Consider the following 21,753-nt stretch of genomic DNA (forward strand, 5'->3'; position numbering starts at 1 on the left):
AAATGAAACGATCCCTCTATAGAGGGACTTCACCCTCACAAAATTCAGCATTAAAATCAAACATAAAAACAAAGATTCTGTGGTACAATTAAGAAAAAAAAAAAGTTTAACTTGGAACTGAATACAATTTATACTTTACGTTCACTATTAAAGCTTCCTGGATTTCTTAGTTACAATGAAAAAAAGGAGCATTTATTGTGCAGTTCCTACATACCTGGCATGATCACAAATGAGCCCTGGGGCTCCATGGCAACCAAGCAGGCACTGAGGATGGAGGGAGAATCAGCAGCTGAGATCCCACACACACGACAAGCCTCCCTCAGCTGCCGTCCAATTGATTGGAGGGAATGCTCCCCGAGGAGTGAACTCCAGTCTAGTTGGAAGATAAACTGAGTGAGAAGTCTTTTCCTCCCCTTATATTCTATAATATCATCTTACATCGAGAAAGCCAAATGGCCTCTAGTATCAAAGATGCACTTGGAGAGACTGAGCAGGTTTCCTATAGTTTTTCATGGAACATTGCAATTTTCTCATCCGTATTTTTTATTTATTTTTTATTCTCTGTTCATTATTGAAAGTTTGAAATAATTCACTATGACTTTATTGAAGATATTTTTCCACAAATGTCTAGTAATGCTACATTTAAAAATGGTAAAAATAGAAACAGAAAGAAGAAAAAAGAAATATATAAACAAGTACAGAAGGAAAGAAAGAAATCTCTTTTCTATAATAGAAAACCAAATAGGGTGTAAATGTCCCTTTATTGCATGTTTCAATTGTTTTAGATGCTAATAATGTAAAATGTTATATTCAAAAGGCAGAACTTACATATATACCTTTTGGTATTAAAACTAGTTAATCCAGATGGGTATAAAGTCATTTTTCACTAGCCAAAACTTATCAGAAAAAAACATTTCGTTCTGATCACTTACTCACCTTTAAGCTCCCCATGACCCAATCTGCCTAACCGACCTATAACAATCCTCCAAGGTAGGGAGGTCATCTGAATGATGCCGATGCACCACTCCCACACTTTCTGCAGTCCCATCTTCCGTGCTGATACTTTGGGACGCCTCGTTCTGTAGTGAAGAAAATGTAGATATAGAAAATTACTCACATTAGTTACATTAGTTTGACATGTCATCAAGAGCAGCATAAACATTAACAATAATTCTCATTGATTTCTCTGCATTTGATATAAAGTCATCATATCTGGACTCTTCAACGCTACACAGGACTATTCTATGATGCGCAGAGATTCTGATTTGTAAAATCTCTATTCTGAAACTTAGAAAAAAGTTTCTCAATTTTAAAGTGTTGAAAAGAGTGGTGCAGTTTGTAAAAGCAAAGAGAGTTTTGCAAAAAAAAAAAAACATCAACAATGCTGCAAAGACTTAACTACTGGCAATGATTATAGCTATATTTATAAACTGGAATGTTTCAAAGTGCGTTCTGCTTAAGCCACAATCTGGAAGTAGAAAGAACATAATTTCACCATAGCCTGTTGGGACTCATAGGATTTCTGAAGAATAATTAAAATGGTTATGGATGTAACAGTTATGTTGCAGAGAGGTTCTGAAAACCTGGAAATAACAAAAACAGTCTTTCCATAAAACCAGTAAGTAATGCACTAAACCACAATGTCCTCAATGCACAAACACTGCAAAAACACTCAAGTGCAGAAAAAAACCAGATGCTGCAGCCTGTTTAAGGTTTGCTTCAAAACATTTTGTCAAGCGAATGAAATACTTGAAGAATATGATGTGGTCAGATGAGAGCAAAGCTGCCCTGGTTGGATGAGTGGTTCTGTACATCAACCCCAGAAAAACAAGCAGAACACTTAAAAATTAGCAAGAAAATATGCAGGAGGGAACGACTGGTACTGTCAGACTTCATAGAGCTGAAGAAAGAATGAACGGATAAATGTACTTGTAGATTCTTGAAGATTAAAAAAGTGGATTTCTAAGCAGGATAATAGTCTCAAAATCATGATAAGTAACTCTTAATTGATATAAAGTAAGTAAAAGTCTAACAATGTCAATTAACTAACTTGTTTCCAATTGAAAGTCTATGGAAAGAAAATAATTATATGGAGTGCATTGAATCGGCACCCAGAATCTTAAAAGAAGTGAAAAATTTGATCAAAGTCACACCAGGACAACTGTGACTAGTTTCTTCATTCAAGGTCGGCCTGCAAGTCGTTTCACAAAAACCCCAAAACTTTTGTACAGTGTGTTCAACACATCGTCCAACATTGTACCTATAATTCATCTTGTGGATTCATTTGCTTTAATTTCCTGTAAATGTGTTTTACTTTGGTCATTACTGACATGCGGTGTGAGAGGTCAAAGGAAAAAGGTTGAAATACAAAAACTTTGACGTAATCAATTCTTATTTTGCCCACTGAATACATAAATATATAAGATTGGGTGCAGAAAGAGGGGGTTGCCAGGGGCAACAGGCAAACAAGGACCGCCACTGCAGACAACCACAGCTTACCTATTGGGAACGTCGACGTTAATAACGCAGGTCTCCAGGAGCTCCCCCTGCTGGTCCGTGCACGACACCAGGATCCAGCGTTGGTCATGAGACAGGCAGTATCCTACAAAGAGCACGTTGAATTTGGGTGGGACGTCGGCCCATATCTCTCCTGGTTCTGGATGCTTTGGACGGCTCGGCCCGAGTATGAAGGGTGGCGAATAAAGCTGGAGTGGTCTAGGATACTATAAGAAAAAAGTTGAAAACAGAAATATGAGTAAAACATATTAAAATGTTGGTACAAGAATAATAGAAAAGTTAGCTTAAATCAAATTAAATTCTCATGCAGACCTCGGGGCTCTTCAGAACCGAACTGACAGTGGACACTGGGCCGAAACCAGTAAGCGACTTGATATACGATTGCTGGGGCAGCAACCGTCTGCACTGTGAATAGCAAGAGAAGGCCATGGAGCGCAGGTGCTGCAGGTACAAGCGGCTTTCTCCGCTCGCTGGCTGGAGGAGATACTGGCACGGCACCACCTGAAACACAGGCACAGGACGCAAACAAACCATCACAACGCGCGCCTTTAATTCAGAACTGCCGTACTGCAAATCAAAATATGTTCCTACCTGTAGTACCAGTGCTGGTCTCATAGTCTGAGGCAAGTTTTGCAGCATTTCTGTGTAGCAGCGGAGAAGCCCGAGAAGCCAAATGCTTCCTGACTCCACTTCTTCACCCTCCTCTTCGTCCTCCTCTCCCCCTTCATGTCTCATTCCACTTGAACTGAGAAAAGCGTCGACAACATAAACAACGACTGCTGGTGGGTTTGCAATGCTGTCTGCTGAGTCAGCCTCAGTGGGGATGCCGATTCGCGTCTGCTCCGAGGAGCTGCAGAGAGGGAGCAAAAGAGGCATGAAGCTGGAGAACACTTGCTCTTGTTCAAACATAATTTAAATCGCAGCAAATGCTCTGACTCTCTGTCTTCTTACAGTTCAGGAGTATCCGCTGGTGTGTTCGCTGCTGGTGTGGAACTAGGCTGGCCCTTTGGATCGCTGGATCCCCCTTGGGCTATCTCTCCAGGCTGACTTGAGAGAGCTCCACCCGGGGTTGACGCATTTGATGCACTGACAGCACCTGAAGCTTGCTCTCCGTCAGCACTCCAAGTCTGAGGCTGTCCAGAGGAGGACGTGTTGTTTACAGGAGGCTGCGGTTTGGGAGGCAACAGAAGACTGCTGTCTAAAGTCAGGGCTGCAAGCTGAGGGCCTTAAAGAAGAGAAAAGAAATGATTATATACGGTTTATTTATTGATAGAAACAAAATGGAAGAGACAAGAAAATAATTCTCACCTAGTTGCTGCTTCAAGGCATAAGCATATAGTTTTAGTTTGCTTATATTGTCGCTGTGCTGCTGTCCAGCCCACTGTCCACTCAGCCACTGATCGACATTCAGCTCCTCCAGCTTTTCTGGCTCCACTTCCTGCCCAACTTGGACAAGGCCGTCCTTGGATACCTTGGACAAAGGGCGATGCTTTCCGAGACGGCACGTCTGCAGAACGATTAGTTTTCACGTTAGATAAATACCTTGTTGATACAGTGCATTGAAAAGCATTTAAACTCCTTGAACATTTTTGTTTGCACTATGAAGTGCTTAATATAACATTAGTGGTGAATTGGCACTACAAACAGAATGTTCATATTTACAAAGACTGAAGAGTTTTGCCAGTCTTTGCAAAATGGCCAAAGTGCAGACAGATTAGACAGGCAGCATTTTTGAAGTTTTGATACAAATTCTCACTGGATTTGAGTATAAACTTTGACTGGGTTGTGATACTACACTGGTGTGATCATCACTCTTAGGGTTGCTGATGCTTCTAATTGTTACCTCGTAAACAGCACTGAGCTCCTGGAAGAACGCCTGTGATGCCGCGAGCAGCGAGGTGCTATTAGGACACACCACCACGTACGCCACGTCCCTCTGTCCTCCGTATGGTTCCAGCAGCAACTTTTCCCAGAAAGGCAAAGCCAGGGGCGACAACGCCAAGAAGTCTCGTTCTCGGTCGTAGCCTAATAGCACTGTCGGGATTGGCAGGGGCTCTGGTGACTCCTCCGAACCTGAGATGGATACAGATTATTATATCGGTTTCAAGGTCACTTTTACAAGAGTGGTCTCCAACTGTCCTTCAATAGCAGGGTTGGGTGTTCCAGCACATCTGATCTAAGCTGGTTGAATTACCTTCTCAACATGTTATCAAATTCTGTAGAGAGCTGGGCAAAGTGTTGGAACACGTCTGAGTGTAAAGCTTCAAGAGAGTGGTTCTCAAGGACTGACGTTTGAGAACCCTGGCAGTAAAAAGGTGTAGAAAAGAGGTGTGAATTCACCGTAGGAGCCTCTTCCAGCCATCTTGTGGAACTGCTGCCAGGTGAGCGGACCCTGAACGTGCTGGATGTTTTCCCAGGTCCGTCCTGTCCTCTTCTTTTGGATGGCATCCTGCAGGAAGGGCTGCATGGACAGCAGCATTCGAACCATATCCTGAGACGACAACCTGCTCATGTCCACCACTTTGGAAAGTGCAAACACACACAGACAGAAGAAGGCTCATGAAAAGATGCAAAAACATATTAACATTGATTTCATTGGTTCATTCCAGACAAACGCTGTGACGAGCAAATACACATTAACCCTAGGATGAATCTACGCATTTATACCTGCAAACATACATACACACCTATACATTATGCACACTCACACAGTTGATCATATATGAAAAGAAACTCTTGTAAATAAATTTACACCAATCAATACATCTACTTTAACGGAATGCACTAAATTATTACATTACTAATATAAGACTAAATTAATCACTCTCCTTACCATTTGTGTGAGGCCAGGAATGAATAGCAGTGCTTCTCACGACGGTGAGGTCGACTTTCCCTCCTGTAGGGTTGTCCACATACTGCAGCCCCTGCTCAAAAGCATTGAAACAGTCCACACAAGCGTCACTCGCGTCTGCCCACTGCTTTTCAGACATCCAGCTCTGGAGGAGCGCTCCCTTGCGGCCGTGACAAGACGAATTAATTGGAAGGTGCAACGAAGTCAGACAGGAAATTGGCTGGGAGCACTGCTCCTGAATGACAACCATGACCGACGGAGAGCCAGGACCAGCGTCCTGGGACTGCTTAGCTCTGGAGTCTCCCATCGTCGGGTCCCGGCGACAAAGAGCGAGCCTCCGCTCGGCAGCTCTGCCTCCTTCAGAAGTCCGACCAAATATGTCGAGCTCATCCTCCAGGAAGAGACCGGTGCCGTGAGCCAGCCGCCGGTTCACGATGGCACTGAAGCCACACATGCAGCGGTACTGATCTTCGCAAGTGGAGTCTGGGATGTACACCCCGACGTCTGCGCCTTTGACGTTCATGTTGCACGCGCAGATGCAGCAGCTGTCAAAGTTACGATCCTTAAAGACACTGAGGACGGAGTCTGAGAGCAGAAGGACTACATAGAGGCTGTGGGCCTCAGGGATCGGGGGCCCCGGTCTAGCTAAATGCTCCACAGAGCTGAGAGGCAGGCTGGTGGAGGGGGTGGAGGCTGGTGAGCTGAGCTCAGTGCCATCCTGCTTCACCGAGCCCTGCCCTGAGCTGGCAGTGTTGATTCCCCTCGGTGTACGTGGAGTCCGTGGGGTTGGCACGGAGAAGCGTGGCGTTGCCGGTGAGGGAAGGATGCCGGTAGTGGTGCTAACAGAGGCAGTGTTGACACTCATCTGGACATAGTCTTGGTCTGTGAGGGTGTTAACACTGGGAGTGTTCCTGGAAAACACACATCAGAGGAAGCAAACAGTGAACCATCTGCATGATAGCTACGAAAAGTCACACGGGTCTATATATGCTTGTGCAACTTTAGCTGCAACCACATACTCACATGCTTTGCACAAAAAGAGACAGATTATCTTTATTCTTCTCAATTCTGTATCAAATCTGACAAATCTTCTGCAATTTAGGATTACCAAAACAATTTCTTGCTGCTAAATGCCAGAAAGCTGAGAGAGAATGGTTTAGAAATTCTCCCCAGATTGAAATTTACATAAACTTTCTTCATATTTGGTGGAATTGTATTTAAAATATAACCTGGAGCTAAGACTTTTTGGGTATCATTTCACAAATTCTGGCCCATTTGTTCAGACACAATTGGTGTAATTAAATGAGTATGTGTATGTTGACCTTTTCATCTCTGGCCAATCATTCTCAGTAGGGAGATCAGGACTTTGAGATGGTCACTTCAAAACGTTGACCCACTTTTTTAATTGACTTGGTGATTTGTTTAAGGTCATTATTCTTTTGGCAGATCTCACTTATGTCCAAGATTTTTCTGGTTTCCTGGTCTTTGGGATGTTGCTACAATCTTTCCACATTATTTTTTTTCCCCATAACATCTATTTTGTAAAGTGAACCAGACACCCACTCAGATGAGTGTTGTGCCCTCAGGCAGCTGAACATTGCACCTGAAGACGAGTAAATATATGATTTTGGTAATCCTAACAGACCTAAAACCTGAATTATTTTGTCTGATTTAACATCAGACACTGAGCAAAAAGGAAGGGTTTCTTTCTTTTTTTATAAATTTTATGTAAATGGTTTCAATTGTTCTCAGAAATTGGCTCTCAAAATCTTTAGGCTTCTTACGTGTATCCGTCCTTGGTGAACGCAGCATTCTGTGGATGCATGATGGGTGTGAAATGCTCCATTTTGGGCAAAAGCGCCCAGGATGGACGGTAGTAACATTGTTCAGGGATCTTGAGTGGCGGTAAAGTTTGGCTGGGAAGGCAGGAGAGCGGCGCAAACATGGAGGATCCTATCTGTGGCTGGAGAGAAAGTCAGATGTTAGTTAAGGTTTTTAGGATACGTCTCTCGCAACTGCTGCTCAGGTCGGTGGTACCGGCAACAACAACGCATAGCTGCAAACCCATAGAACAACTTGAAGACTTAACATCCAACAGCCTGGAACCCCTAATTCAGCTATAATACCTTATACAACAACACATGCACTTCTCCAAGAGAGGTAAGGTTAAATGTCAAACTAGCTGACAGGTTTATAGCTTAAAGCATAATCACAAAGAATTTCTGAATGGGAAAAGGACTAGATCTGTCTACTGCAGTGAAAGAAGCGTCTACCTTAATGTCATCCTGCCTGGGACTAGTGGCACCGTCCTCCATCTCCATCATGTACTCAGTGAGCTGAGTGGGGGCCAAAGACGGGAGGTGGTCCGTCACTCCGCTGGGCGCGGGGGGCTCTTGACTCGGTGTGTCTCGATACGGCATGATGGGGGAAAATGCTGGGTGTTGCTCCAACGAAGGAGGAGTGGGGAACATTCGCTGGAGATCTGCAACTGCTAAAAGGAGACGGACATGAGGAATGAGATGAAACGGAAGGAGGAGAATCATTTAAAGATATTTAATCCACAAATTGGAAGTTCACTGAGACATCTACAGAAAAATAAAGTAGGAACAACACATTGTTTATTTACTTGCTGCTCTGGGGAATTTGATAAGGATGTTTCTTTCCAACTATGGGTTTATTTCTCCAAAGAAATAAATACAAAAAAGGGTTTGATAGCATCAAAGGTGCGTTAGATCACACATAATTGTTTTACACAGACAGGTATTTTGATGTAAACATTTTCCTCTATTTCTAGAAAAAAGATTTTTTATGACAATTAGTGATTGCTATACAACAGAATAGTTGTGAATAGTATGTTTTACTTACTTGGTGGATAAGATACATTAACTCTTCCTTCTTTGCCACTGAGACGATCTTCTGTTGACACCAGCAACTTTGTTGAGTGTTGGTTTGGATAAACAGGCTGTAAGAAATAAATCAATGATCAGTTTTATTATTTCAAGCATTTTCTGCAGCAAAGCTAAACAAATTATATGTATATATTATATTTTATTATATTTCTAACACCGATGCATAGAAGGAGATGTCTTACCCCTACATCTTCTTCATCAAGTATGTTTTCCAGATCTGAGATGTTGACTGCCAGATCTTTCTCTTCGGTCAGAGAAGGATTAGTTTTAGTGGGAGCATCATCTTGACCCAAATCATCTAAAACACAAATAAAATCAAATCCGCAGTTAAAATATATCCACGAGTGAGTGATCTCTAAACATGGGAAATAAAACACTAAAACATGGCAACGTTTGTGGTCCATTTCCTCACCGGATTTTGGAGCAGAGTTAAAAATAGACATCGCATCTTTTCCATCAGGCAGTGAACCATTGCTGGTGATTTCCTCTCCCTAAAGAATGAGTTAGATAAGACTTTAGATTAGATTGTTGGCCACAAAATAATCATAAAAAAAGAGTCAAAAGCCACAGTTCGTGAATATTATGAGTCACGGGGTGCAGCATCACAGTTGACGTTACTGCCATACAAAATAGAAATATTAATTTCAATCTTCCTTATGTTTTGCAGAAATCTGTGGATTTTTTTTATTGCATACACTCATATCATACATGTAATTATTCCCATCTCCTCTCCACCCTCAAAAAAACATTTTTTGCCCCCTCTGCAAGGATGGTAAGCAACAACGTGCTCTAAAGAAATAGGTGCAGAAGATGTACATCTAGTTTGGATTTCAAGATCTGCACCTCTACATTTTGGCCACTTGGGGGAGACAATTTTTGAAGGTGATTTGAGTGTTCTTTTTGCACTCAGGATTAAAGTATTAATTTGTAAAACCAATCTTACACATAGCCTCATTAGCATTCAAATGGAGTGTTGAAGCACCTGGTGAATTTAAGTCTGGTATTTACTCTCCGTTTAGCTGCTCTTGATTTCACACAACCTCCTGAGGGAAATGTCTCAACCTTGTGCTGCTAAATGTTTATCAGCACTTTCACCAGCCACTTGCTCTAGCTTATTTCTTTGCTGTCGCACCAAGCAAAATTTCTACTGTCAGAAAAAAAAAAACAAGAAAAAAAAAAAACACAGGTTTTCACTTTAGTTTTCACCATATTCAAACTGGTGAATATGTGAAGCTGCTTTCTGCGGCTTTGAATTGTTCAGTATTTAGCGTTTAAAATGTTTCTTCTGTTACCTTGGCCTTTTGCTTGGTTTCTCGCCCTGAGCCCTTCAACCTCTTGGAAGAGGGAAAAGGGTACTCAATATCTCCTTCCTTGAAGTCGTAAGGATCGTCCCCAGTTCCAGTTTCTCGCAGCGCCTCTACGCCCGGCTGCACAAACAGGCCCAGAGCGTGGATGTGCTCCGCCACCTTCTCTTCTGAGATTTTAAATCTCTTGTGGCTCCGACTGTACAGTCTGGAAAAGACAGAAAGGAACAGAATGAAGCAGGGGATTATTATTTTCTTTTTACATTATGTACTAGCTTTTTTATTTTCTTTGTCTTTATGGATCTTCAACATCATGTTTGCAAAATAAGTTAGCGTCACACCAGTAGCTGTATCTCTGCCATAACTAGCCTTGTAGTAAGATGCTGTTAGCTCTCTTAACATCTTCGTAGGATCTACTGCAGTGTGACTCTGAGTAGTGTGAAATCATGCCAAATAGAATGCAATAGTAATCAAATATGCAATTCTAAACTATTCATACTGTGCAAAAGTAAGATTGCAAATATTACATACAGTTGAAAACAGATATTTACGTACACCAAATTAAAATACACACACTTTTTATCCTCACTGTCTGAAGTGAAATCAGACCAAACATGTCTTGTTTTAGGTTATTTGGAGTTATTTAAATGATTTCTATTTGACAGAAAATTGCGAGATTTTGTTTTTAGATTTTTTTTTTTTTTTTTAGGTAACTTTTGTCAAATTTAGAAGTTCATATACAGCTCACAAAACATCTCTAAAAATGTTCTTGTTAAGTTTTTTGGCATTTAGCAAATCTAAAAAAAAAATATGCTTTTATAATTCTAACTAACCTAAAAAAGAAGTTTGGTCTGATTTAACTTCAGACGGTGAGAAAAAATGTGCACGTCTTCCAATTTATCTGGTCTCAACTGTATTTTTCTTCCCCCATCATCTGCCACATTTCCTACCTTTTAAATGCATTGTTTACAGTGGATGTTTCTGTCTCCACTTGCTCTAATTTCTCAGAGGGGAGTTCAGGGGGCCTGAATTCACTTTTATCAGTGCTGGGAGTCCTGAAGCCTCTCCACCAGCCGGACCCGCTCTCCCTCTGCCTCAGCTGAGCAGTGTAGACCGCCGTCTCGCTGGTAATCACCCCCAGACCCGAGGCCCCATCCGGACACGCGAGCATGTCCACGGAGGCGTCTAGAACCTCCGGGTCCTGCATCCGGGGGTGCGGGCTGAGAGTGGGCGGGAGTGGAGACATGGATGAATGAAGAAGGGACTCCGGGGCTTTTCTTTCATTAGCGAGGGACTTGGAACACTTGCAACTTGGCAGAGAGCTCAGGGGCTCCAGCGGTGATTCAAGCGCAACGAGGGCACCAAGCTGGGGTCCTCCAGGTGAGTCCTGTTCCAGCGGGGACTCCTCCGTCACAGAAAGACGGTGGTGAAAGGGAATCACAGCCGGCCTCTTTGACTGTTTGTCAGGCTTTTCCGGCCTCTCGCTCGTCTTGTGTTTTGACACGGAGGTGGGGTATAATGACGGGCCTGAAGACAGCGAGGAGCTGGAACAAGGCTGAATGTTAGCAGCGGTTGTGGTGGACGTGTTGAGCTTCTGCTGCTTTAACCTACAAAACAAAAGCATACAATTAAACAACCTTCAACAGTAGAATAAAATACGTTTTGCTGAAAGTATTGATAAGAAGCGATAATGCAGTACACTGAAAGACTTGTAAAAGTATTCATAAACCTTGGCATTCTTCAAATTTTGACACATATTTTGTTGGTTTTCTATTTGACAGAGTCAGTCATTAGTGTGGAGTGGGAACCAGGACATAAACATCCACGTCAGCCGAGAGTTTAGGGGCTACTGGAGGATCTGCAGATATCTACATCTCAGTTCATAGTATTACTCAAAGAAATTAGATGTTACATTTAAAATTTGCTAAAAACATTTCTGTACGTTGTAGAAGAAATGATCCTGATCAGATGACACTAAACTTCAACTTCTGGGCCAACTTATAGAGCATAATTTGCAGCAGAAAACGAGTATCTTGTTTCCCCTGAGCGATAAAGGTTGTTGTGGTTCGGTACGCTATTTTGTCTGTTTCCAGGAAAGCAAAGCTGGTGGAAGAAACTCTCTCCTGAATACACCGGACCACAAAATCGTAAACCGAACTGTAACAATCCCTGCTGTATCACTCAATGGTAACGAAGCATCACACTACTTATCATCCTGAACAAATCAACCTATAGCGTAATATTGTGGTGTTAGAATAATGCTGCAGAGATGCTAATTTTCATCAGGGAAAGGAGAAACTGGTCAGGGCTAGTTGGTAGAAGGATGGAACCAAATACAGAGCAATTGCAGGAATATTAAAGTGTGAGAAGCTACAAAAAGCTTGAGACTGGGGATGAGGTTCACCTTTCACCAGGACGGTGACCTGAAACATGCAGCCAGAGCTACAATGGATTTTCCTTAGAACAAGACATTGTTAGAATAGGAATCTGTTGCAGCAGAGAACATTGTTGTTCACTGAAGCTCTTCAATGGCATATTTAAGTTATTTTGCAAGAAAAGACAAACATTTGAGTGAAAAACTAGAAGGGACAGACCCCAAGGACTTTCTGTAATTGCAGCAAAAGGCGGCTCTACAAAAGTATGAACAAATTCATGCTGCACTTCCAGATTCCTGTGAAAACCATACATTTTTACTTTGTGTTGTCTTTCACATGCAATCCGTGTTTCATATGGTAGATCAACAGAACTGCATTTTTAGTGTACACAGTTTCAAAAAATGTTTTTTGAAAACGTCAGTGATACCTGGAGCAGCTGCAGGGTGTTCGTGCTCCAAGATCGTTAAAGTTCCACGTAGCAACTGTGTTTGGCACTTCCTTTCTCTGTGACGCATCAGTGAGCTGATTTGGTCTGTAGGGAAGAATCACTGGTTAATATAACCTATCATGAGTATTAGAATAATAAGCAGAAAAAGGAAGAAAGTAATTTAGAGGTAACTTACACGTGCTGAGACTGGTTGAGATAGCATTCCCTCCAGGCCTGGTGGACCACCTGGCAGGTCAGCTTCTTACCAGAATGCTTTGGGCTGAAAGTGGTGATCCCCATGCCGCTGTCCGGTGTAGGGACGTTAGAGGCCGAGGTCACAAAGCCACTATCCGCTGGCAAGGAAAAGAACAGATAGCATCCTCTCAGCGACAGAGTTTTAAATTTAGTCAGCAGTAAAAAATGTCTTTTTTTTTTCACTCATGCTCTTCTTTTCATTAATCTGTTAGCAGCTGAAAAAGTCAGGGTCATGTGTGAAAATATCCAACTGGTGCCTTTTCACAACAATTTGAAGCAGAAATGTGAGAAGGTCAGAGTATACTATCAGCTCTTGTTACACATTGATGGCTACTTCTGTCTGTTAAAGGTGGGTAGCATCATTGGGTCGTTTACACATTAGTCACTTCCTCATGCTTCACACAGACAAGCCTGGAAAAAAAGTGCTAAAGAGGGCTACACACTATTTATTACACGCGTAACAGAAGAAAGGAGATGCTTTTTCTCATGTTTAGCTTAATTCAACACTCGGTGCCACAACTATTTGGCTTTAAATGCTCAGAAGTTCCCAGCAGTCCAGGAGCGCGGCTCACTCCGCAGCAGAAATCCGAGTCATCAAATGTTACTACGTTCGAGACAAAGTGCTAAGTTTATGAACCGGAAGAGCAGGTTTTGTCCTCACGTGCTTAAAAGGGAACCAAATGTTACGAGCTAAATTATCACCGAGTCACATTAAAAGTAAATGTGAACAGTTTAGCAAACTGCTCCCCATGAAAAAGATAGGAGCTGGAGGTTTTAATAAAGACTGTAGTGATATGGGTCAAGTCGGAACATTTTAGGAAAAAAAATAAAGCCATTTGCTCCTTTAGGTGATTCTACGTCACTTGATTGTTTTATCAAACAATCAACAACATAATAGCTTTCTTAATGTATTTAGTATGTGGAGAAACTCCTGTTGGGAAAAAAGTAGCTTACTGTATGGAAAAATGTGTAGGAAAGTAATTAGGAAAGACTCATGTAATAGTGATGAAAAGACTGTATTGAAGTATTATTTTTGCTGCATGTAAAATTATTCTTTGTGATAGAAGAATTGCACAGATTGCTGGTGTATGGAAATGCATATTAACTCGGGACAAAAAAAAAAAATCAGGACATCCCAGGAACAAAGTTAAAAATACAATCAGACTCATTTTAAGTGGATCTAACAAATCTGAATTAAACTAGAATTGCCTGAATATGGAACAAGATACATTTAAAATACTTTTCAATTCTGGATCTAGAATCGATTACTTCAGGCTGTTATGACTTAAATTTTTACCGTGCAGACAAAACCCTGCACCATGCATGCATGCACGTGTGTGTGTGTGTGTGTTACCGGAGCAGGGCTGCTCTGGTGACGTCGGAGGAGTCAGCGGCACGCTGCAGTTGTTCAGCTCCTTGTTGAGGCCCAGAGCTGCAGGAACAGGTGGAGACTGCTCCACCGGTAGGTCCCCCTGGGCAATCAGCACAAAAGCAGCTGGGTAGGTCATCCTCACGCCGCCTAGGAAGGTAAGAAAAAAGAGGATTTGCGACACTCGTTTGACAACAAATTTGTGAAAATCCTTAACAAATCCTAGCAAAGATGAACTGTGTGAGCAAAACATGGCGTTTCTGTTAGAGATTTACAGCATGTTCCCAGATTTCAGCACAAATGGCCGCAAATGCACTCGCGCCAAGCGGCAGCTTTGTATTGCATTAATGCAAGCACACGCTTTCTCACTCACTGCACTGATAAAACATAATCAAATAAAACTCCTTCTACTTTCAGGCTTCTTCTGGCTTTCCTCTTTAGCTGTAAAAGCTGCCGGTATCCAAAAGAGTTTTAATTGTAATCAGGTCAAGTCAACGCTGTGGGATCAGACTGATTAGGCTGTAAGAGAACCTCCCTGGAGTTTATGGCTCAGCTTCCAGACTCTTCCTCTCTGCCTGTCTCACTGTATGCTCATAGCTTTCAGTCATCCCCCCTTCCAGGCATGTTGGAAGACTGAGAGGCTCATTGCAGTTAAAGCAGCACTTTTACTAGTTCCTCTGCTCAAACAAAAGACAGAGAGCAATCAATGAGCTGTTATTGTCTCACCGTTTGCTTTGGGAAAGCAACATCACTGAAGCCTAATGTAATCATTCATTGCTATTTGCATGCTGAAAGGTCAGCAGTGTTCTTTTGTATTTGCTGAAATAAGACGGATTGTGCAGGAAAGTGTTTTCTTTTATTTGGTGAATAAACTCCCTTTACATGCTGTATGTTCTTCAAATCTAGTAAATATATATATATATATATATATTTTTTTTTTTACACCTTTGTGTGATGTTTTTTCATTTTGCCATACCTACGATGACATCCACTGCCACGTGAGAGCTGCGGTCGTAGGCTTGCCCTGCTTCCTTTTGTTCCTTCTCTCCGCTCCCCTCTTTCTGTGGAAGCACCATGGGATAGAAGTAGCTCCACTCCTCTATCAGCTTCCGAGCGGCGGGGTCGCTCATTTTGAAGGCCTGCCCCGTTAGGGTCCCGCTCAGGCCATACGGACTCAAAATCACTGCACAGACAAGAGCAGAGCGATCAGAGACTGCAAGGAAAGGACCTGCTTAAAACTAACGGCGATATAAATAAAACGGTTCAACACGATCCAATGTGTTCCCTAATATGTTTGTGTTTAGATCTGTTTTAGTATTTGCACCACCGTAAATAACAGACAGACTAAAGAATTTTTAATGAACTTAAATTTTACTTTAATAAGTTTATTTACTTCTGCTTATGAAAACAGTTACAGAAAAAAAAAATAAAACTGTACTTTCTAAGCTAATACACTTGTACTTATCACAGCCCATTATATAAATTTAAATCCAGTAATGTCAACTCTGCACTATATATGTGGTATAGAAAATATGCAGTATAATAAAGCAACTTTCACGTTTGGTAAATATGTGGAAGAATGCACAATATACTCATCTTTTCACCAGTGGCTGTTTTTTCTTTTTTTTTTATCTCCCTGTAATTGTTCAGCATTTTGTTAGAAAGTGCTGCTCTATGAAGCACTTTATAAATAATATTAAGAATATTTTTGAAGTTATTATTATTAGTATTAGTAGTAGTAGTAGTATCATTTCATTGGAGTGACGTAATCTCATAATACAGACTTTTGAAAAATCATAACTTTAAAATATATGCTTCTGCTCAAAATGATTACATGAGAGCAAAAGGCTAATGTATTAATTCTGATATAAATATATATGCGTGTGTGGTTGTGTGTGTTCATGTGTGTGTGTGTGTTACCTTGCACCGGAGTGGAGGAGGTCTGTGCGAGTCGGATGTGGCGCTCCGTGATGTGGTACGCAGGCTGGTGCTGGACGATCTCCACGCTTGTGCACACGTTGCTTTCGCCGTGCAGGAAGAAGGAGAAGGAGCAGGACAGGTGTTCGCTGCAGGAAGAGGATCGAAAAACAACGGAGTTCAAGGCAAAACACATCAAAATAGCCGAAGCACGTAACACGACTCGGAAATCGAGCCTGTCTTTGACAACGACTGGCAACATGGACTCGCGCTCCTGTCTTTGTCCGGTGTAATTACGAGTAAAATCACCTACACAATTTAATTAAGCTCAAATTAAAATGGAACATAATTACTTTTTAATCATGTCCAACTGAGATGAAGCAGACTGAAGATGTTAAACACGCCAGGTTTTTCAGCCTGAGATCTGACAGACGAGGGGAGCTTATCTACAGATCAGAGAACGCCGTCTGACAGCATGTTCACAAAACTCTGCCACCACTCATCTCACACACACGACTCTCATTGCAGGTATAAATCCTCATTTGCGTACGACTGACTGCGATGGCTGCATGTTTACATGTCGCGACTCTCTCTTTATTACACCAGCCAGCGCACAGTTCATCATGCATTGCTGTGTTGTGTTTTTTTTTTTTTGTTTTTTTTGTTTTTTTAATCAAGGAGGAGTAATTGTTGGAGCTTTATTGCAATCTATACAGCAGTGGGCGGGCTGGACGTCATTAACCGCCTCGACAGCTCCACTGATGTATATTTTTAATCTATAAACCACCTCACTACCTGGGTTTATATATATCAGAATTACAATAAAGTCAGCAGGTACTCTAATCGCTTTGTGATTACCCTGCTGCCTATGCAATATCCCCTTTGCCCTGAGGGAGTTGGACCTCCATTTGAGCTGTAATGGATCATCAAATTCAATAAAATGGCCAGTTCCACATGCGCAGCCAGAACTAAACACGCCGTATCTGAGCCGGATGTCTCGGTTCTGACTGCGAAAGCCTCCAGATGGCGCTGGATTCACCCAAGAGGTTGAGAAGGCAAGGTTTTCTGCTTCATAAACACTCCTCGAGCTCCCTGAGAGAAAAAAAAAAAGAAAAAAAAAAAAGAAAAATCCCTAATGACAGCAGGTGGTTCGAACATAAGCCTGCACAATCACAGGGAGAAGAGCACAGCTAAAGTGCATACATATGCATGGCTGTGATGCTTTCTCACCCCACAGATAATATCCTGAGCGAAACGCATGGAAACTCGGTGGCAGTTTATCATCTCTGCAGTTCACATTTCCGCAACACATGAGTCAAAAATGCTTTCAATGTCACTGCCCTCCAACCTCGTCCTCGGCGCATCGTTCCAGTCACACGAAGAGCTAAATATAGGTGCACAGGGAAGCTCGGGGAAAACAGCTGCAAGTCAAGGGTACCAATCTGCTCGGCACAAATACACACATAAGCAAAATTAGCAGGGAGGGACGTTCATCTCTGTCGCTTTTGTTTAATTTACAAGGAAAGTGAGATTTCTGCGGACTCATAGAGCTTCAAGATATTCAGGGGGTCCAGCAAATATTGCATTTAAATATTTTTTTAAAAAGTCCAGACATAAAATAAGATAGTTTCCTGTCCTGTTTTAATTTTTTTTTTTTACTGTTATTTGGGAAAATATTTCAGGCTTACAGTATGAAATCTGTACAGACTGTTGGATTAATGGATGGATGTGCATGCTGTCTGTCCTGAGTGACCTGGTCAGAGTGAGTCCCACCTCTCGCCTAATTACCTCCAGTCCCACCGCAACCTTGACCTGACAAGCAGGTGTACAAATTGATTGGAAATTTTTACAAACCTTAATTTTTTTCTGAACTTATCGAGCCCTGGAAAATACTTGAAGCAGTTTTTAGACTTTTCAGTTGCTTTTTTTTTTTTTTTTCCAGATCTGAGCCACTGATGGGTTGATTTTTTTTTCTGAAAGATGTCAACAGTTTAGCATAAATGTAACAATAATGGAGTGAAAATTAAGAATTGATAAAAAAAAATGCATCTCTTTCCCGTGTTGATATTTGCTTATGTAAGTGTAGACAAAGACTTTAGGGTTTGATTCAGATTGTTCCACTAATGCTACTGTTTAAAAAAAAAAACAATGTAACAAGTCTCTCTGACAATGTTTACACAAAGTTTATGTAAGCAATTACAGCCAATAAATTCATAAAGTCAACACTTAAGCATGACAAGTGTAACTCTAACTTGTTTTTTTGTTTTTGTTGTTTGTTTTTTTTAACTGCAATAAAATGTGACAACTTGCAAGTCAGTGAAACAGCAGAGCTACAAAAAGCAGCATCAAACTGCAAGATGACCCAGCTGGGAGATTGATGCTCCCTGTCCTTTTACAAAGGGCATTTTCCTGCACAGTAAGCGGGTGTGAGTGTGTGGACACACCGGGCTCCACACGTCCTCTGGGGGGTTTTGTTCAGTCGACAGGCATAAGTATGTGTGTGAGAACAGCGGAGTAGGGATGTGTGTCTGTATGAGTACAGGTATTAATAAATGAAGAGGAGAGACGGCTGAGACATAACTAAGGGTTGACAGTACAGGAGAAGAGGAGAGTGGGGGGAAGAACTGATCGTGAAGAAAGAGAAGGAAAAGAAAGCAGAAGAAGAAGATGGAGACACGGGGAATTAAGTCAGGTGGGGGTATGCAGGAGCAGGACGGGCACAAAATGGGAAAGTAGGGAGGAGTAAGAGGAAATTAAAGAGATAAGGAAAGGGAAGACCGGAGGAGCCAGACCAAAAGCAGTGTGAGAGACAGAGGAGGAAGTGAATAATTCAGTGCCACACACTGCAAATGCTGCACACATATCGATGAGATCAGAGTTTTAATAGGAGGCTACTGAGCATGATTTTATGGTGAAATCAATCAGCTAATGTAGAGGTATAGGGGAACACGCAGACATTTTACAGTCTGTGTGAATGTGTCACTTGCTCTGGCTTCATGATATCTGCAGGCTCCGTCTTGAATTTTGCATACTGAACATTGTGTGCAACAAATCTGCCAACAATGCCACGCTCCTGAAGGTAGACGGGGGAAAAGCAAGCACATACCCAGAGGTCAGAGCAGCATGTGGACAAGCAGAGTGGCTCGCATGCGGTGCCTTACAAAATGGTCTTTTGAAACATTTCACATGTCAAAAACCTCAATAAATTTACTGAGGATATTATGTAATAGAACAAGACAACATTGTGCCTCATTTTCAAGTAGAAGGAAATAGATAATGTTTTTTTTTTTTTTTAATGTATGCTAATTTTATGATATTTCAAATTATATCCAGACCTCAATGCTGCAAAATGTACTTTCAATGTAATTTGTTTAAGGTCAACTTAAACATGGATGAAATATATAACTTCATTGTGCATAGTCTCCAAAAATTGACCAAGAATCAGTTCTGATGGATAAATTCTTTGCATATCTGGTGAAACAATTCAATCACACATAAAAAAAAAGAAAAAGTAATGAAGCAATTTTGTATATTTCTAAAATTAAATGAAATTGATAAAATTAAGTGTCATATTTATGAATAACTACACTAAGTCTTTTTTCTAATAATTTACATAAGTAAAAAAACCACAACTTCGTAGCAATTTCAACACTAATTCAACTTACTACTGTAATCAGAGTACTTTTAGGAATCATGAATGCACAATAAGATGTTCGGAGTTAACAAAGGCTCACAGCCTAACTTGGATGCTTGCACAGAAAATAACAACTGTTAAAATAGCACGAAAAATTACTAAAACATCAATCCACACACTAACCGTTAGGATTACACACCAGGCTTATATCTCCTCCAACAGACCCGTCTTAATCTGATGGCGCGATAACGGTGCTCAGCTAGCAACCACAGACACGTGAACTAATCAGGTATGATAGTATTTTATCTGGATTCTCTTAAATCTGAGAGGTTAATCTGCTTAAACTGAACCTCGAGTGTTCTCCCCGCCACCAGAGGAGCAGCTCCGTGAGTTATCCTCTTCCCTCCAGCTAACCCTTTTCCACACACACGTGTTAAGACGCTCCACTGATGCTTGTGGACCATTGTGGAGGATGTTTACACTCTTGTAAGCTCTCGTGAGCAGCATGTGTACACATCCTATTGAAACTGCTTCCAGAGTGCCCCCACGATTGTTTAATTTATTCCAACACAAACAGAGCGCCAACATGTAGACTCATTCTCGGGCTTTAGTGCAGGTGAATCTAAACGCTGCTGCATGTACACGTTCTCTGCAGTGTGCCGCCACGTATTAGAAGCAACATAAAGGCAAAAGCATTAAGTTTGATGTATTATTCAAGGGCTCTCGGTGGCTTTGAGGAGGACCGTTACCACAATGTTTATGCTACAACAAAATTTATATGGTTTCACAATAATAGGGAGCTGAGCTGCAGGATAAAATTACAGATTTAAGTACAGAATTCATGAAATTGCGCTTCCATAGGTTTTTATTTCATATACGGTGCCTTCCTGTCCCTCCCAAAGAAAAACAACTCCACAGCATGATGCTGACACCACCGTGTTTCCCTGTCTGGCCATGTGTAAAGACGCTCCATGTTTTTGGTTGGTTTTTAGCCACACATAGCGTTGCACATACTGCCCAGTAAGAGACCAACTGGTGGTGGAAAGGCCAGTAAAATGGTATGCTCAGCTGCCATTGTGAACGATAGACTGAACAGTATTTTGTCAGATGTTGAAAACTTAGGATAAGACATTTAAAACACTCCTAACTTAAATTTATCCACAATTTTCTCCCTGACCTTCATGGTGCGTTCCTCTGTCTTCATGATGCGATTTGCTCACTTTTGTTCTCCGACAAACTACTGTGGCTCTCACAGAACATTTGTGTTAATACTAGGATAGTTTTGCACTTCATTGACCTATTAGAGGACTTTTCAAGGTGACCTTATTAACTTATCAGCATAAAGATGGACAAGAGCAAAAGCATGTGGTTCTTTTCTGATTTTTTTTCTTAAAGATACACCTTTTCCAATACTTTAAAAGACACAACTTCAACTTAGTCTATCAAAATGTTTTTATTTGTATAAAATAAAATTAATTCTATCATAATTAATTGCTGGTATAGTTAGTCACATAGGATCCTAATCAAAAACAATGTCAAGCAGTTTGACAGCATTTGCAAGGTACTGCATTGTTGCAATTTAAAAAAAAATGAAAAGGATCTGGTCATGTCTCTCATCATTCTCCTTTCTGCTCCAACATATTTTTTTCTATTTCTTTCTCAACTTTAACACGTCTTTCTCGGCTACCTGTGCAAAATTGCAAGTGGCAGCACCTTAAGTGTCCACTCCTCAGACACACAGAACATATGAAAGAGTAAATGTAAAGGCACCACATTTAAGAAAATCATGCACTCATGCAAGAGCCGTGTCGGATTAATGCAGACAATGACTAAACGACACAAACTAATACCTTTGCAGGAAAGATTACACTATGTCAAGTCAATCACTGAGTTCTGTACAAACATTTTGCACAATGAAAGCAATCGACAAATTCCCTGGGGATTGTTAAAAGTGGTGTAACTTTTCATCTCTATTCTTACATTCAGTCACACATTATATCCAGTCAGTCACCACCTTCCAGTTCATCCACTCAGCAGCTACTTATCCATCCAGTCGGGCTGTCAGTGCATCTAGCAATCTGTGACTTGAAGGAGCATTTTTCTTGTCTGTCACTGTTCTAATTTAACCTGTCTACAACAGTTCCAACCCTTAATTACACCGTGACTTAAAGCTTACATGCTTTTACCAAATGGCA

The 21,753-nt window shown here is 41.3% G+C and overlaps 1 protein-coding gene across 2 annotated transcripts in view; it reads right to left on the reverse strand.

Annotated features, from left to right (window-relative positions):
• LOC106939705 (mediator complex subunit 13L) overlaps window positions 1-21,753 on the reverse strand; it is a 38,473-nt gene that overhangs the window by 3,226 nt on the left and 13,494 nt on the right. The window contains exons 3-24 of one of the 2 annotated variants that reach the window (XM_015022210.1): window positions 15,928-16,073; window positions 14,984-15,190; window positions 13,993-14,157; window positions 12,580-12,736; window positions 12,384-12,488; window positions 10,532-11,188; window positions 9,570-9,789; window positions 8,690-8,768; window positions 8,460-8,575; window positions 8,234-8,330; window positions 7,642-7,856; window positions 7,153-7,331; window positions 5,351-6,279; window positions 4,858-5,037; window positions 4,361-4,590; window positions 3,826-4,024; window positions 3,469-3,742; window positions 3,109-3,367; window positions 2,830-3,018; window positions 2,500-2,723; window positions 937-1,079; window positions 215-373 (exon numbers count right to left, since the gene is read on the reverse strand). In XM_015022210.1, the coding sequence (XP_014877696.1) occupies window positions 215-373; window positions 937-1,079; window positions 2,500-2,723; window positions 2,830-3,018; window positions 3,109-3,367; window positions 3,469-3,742; window positions 3,826-4,024; window positions 4,361-4,590; window positions 4,858-5,037; window positions 5,351-6,279; window positions 7,153-7,331; window positions 7,642-7,856; window positions 8,234-8,330; window positions 8,460-8,575; window positions 8,690-8,768; window positions 9,570-9,789; window positions 10,532-11,188; window positions 12,384-12,488; window positions 12,580-12,736; window positions 13,993-14,157; window positions 14,984-15,190; window positions 15,928-16,073 (5,129 nt within the window). Of the gene's footprint in view, window positions 1-214; window positions 374-936; window positions 1,080-2,499; window positions 2,724-2,829; window positions 3,019-3,108; window positions 3,368-3,468; window positions 3,743-3,825; window positions 4,025-4,360; window positions 4,591-4,857; window positions 5,038-5,350; window positions 6,280-7,152; window positions 7,332-7,641; window positions 7,860-8,233; window positions 8,331-8,459; window positions 8,576-8,689; window positions 8,769-9,569; window positions 9,790-10,531; window positions 11,189-12,383; window positions 12,489-12,579; window positions 12,737-13,992; window positions 14,158-14,983; window positions 15,191-15,927; window positions 16,074-21,753 lie in introns of both variants that reach the window. The other variant, XM_015022209.1, reaches the window with a different exon arrangement.

This window comes from Poecilia latipinna, unplaced genomic scaffold (assembly GCF_001443285.1).
Source record: "Poecilia latipinna isolate Pla-1442-1.1 unplaced genomic scaffold, P_latipinna-1.0 Scaffold2957, whole genome shotgun sequence".
Taxonomy (NCBI): domain Eukaryota; kingdom Metazoa; phylum Chordata; class Actinopteri; order Cyprinodontiformes; family Poeciliidae; genus Poecilia; species Poecilia latipinna.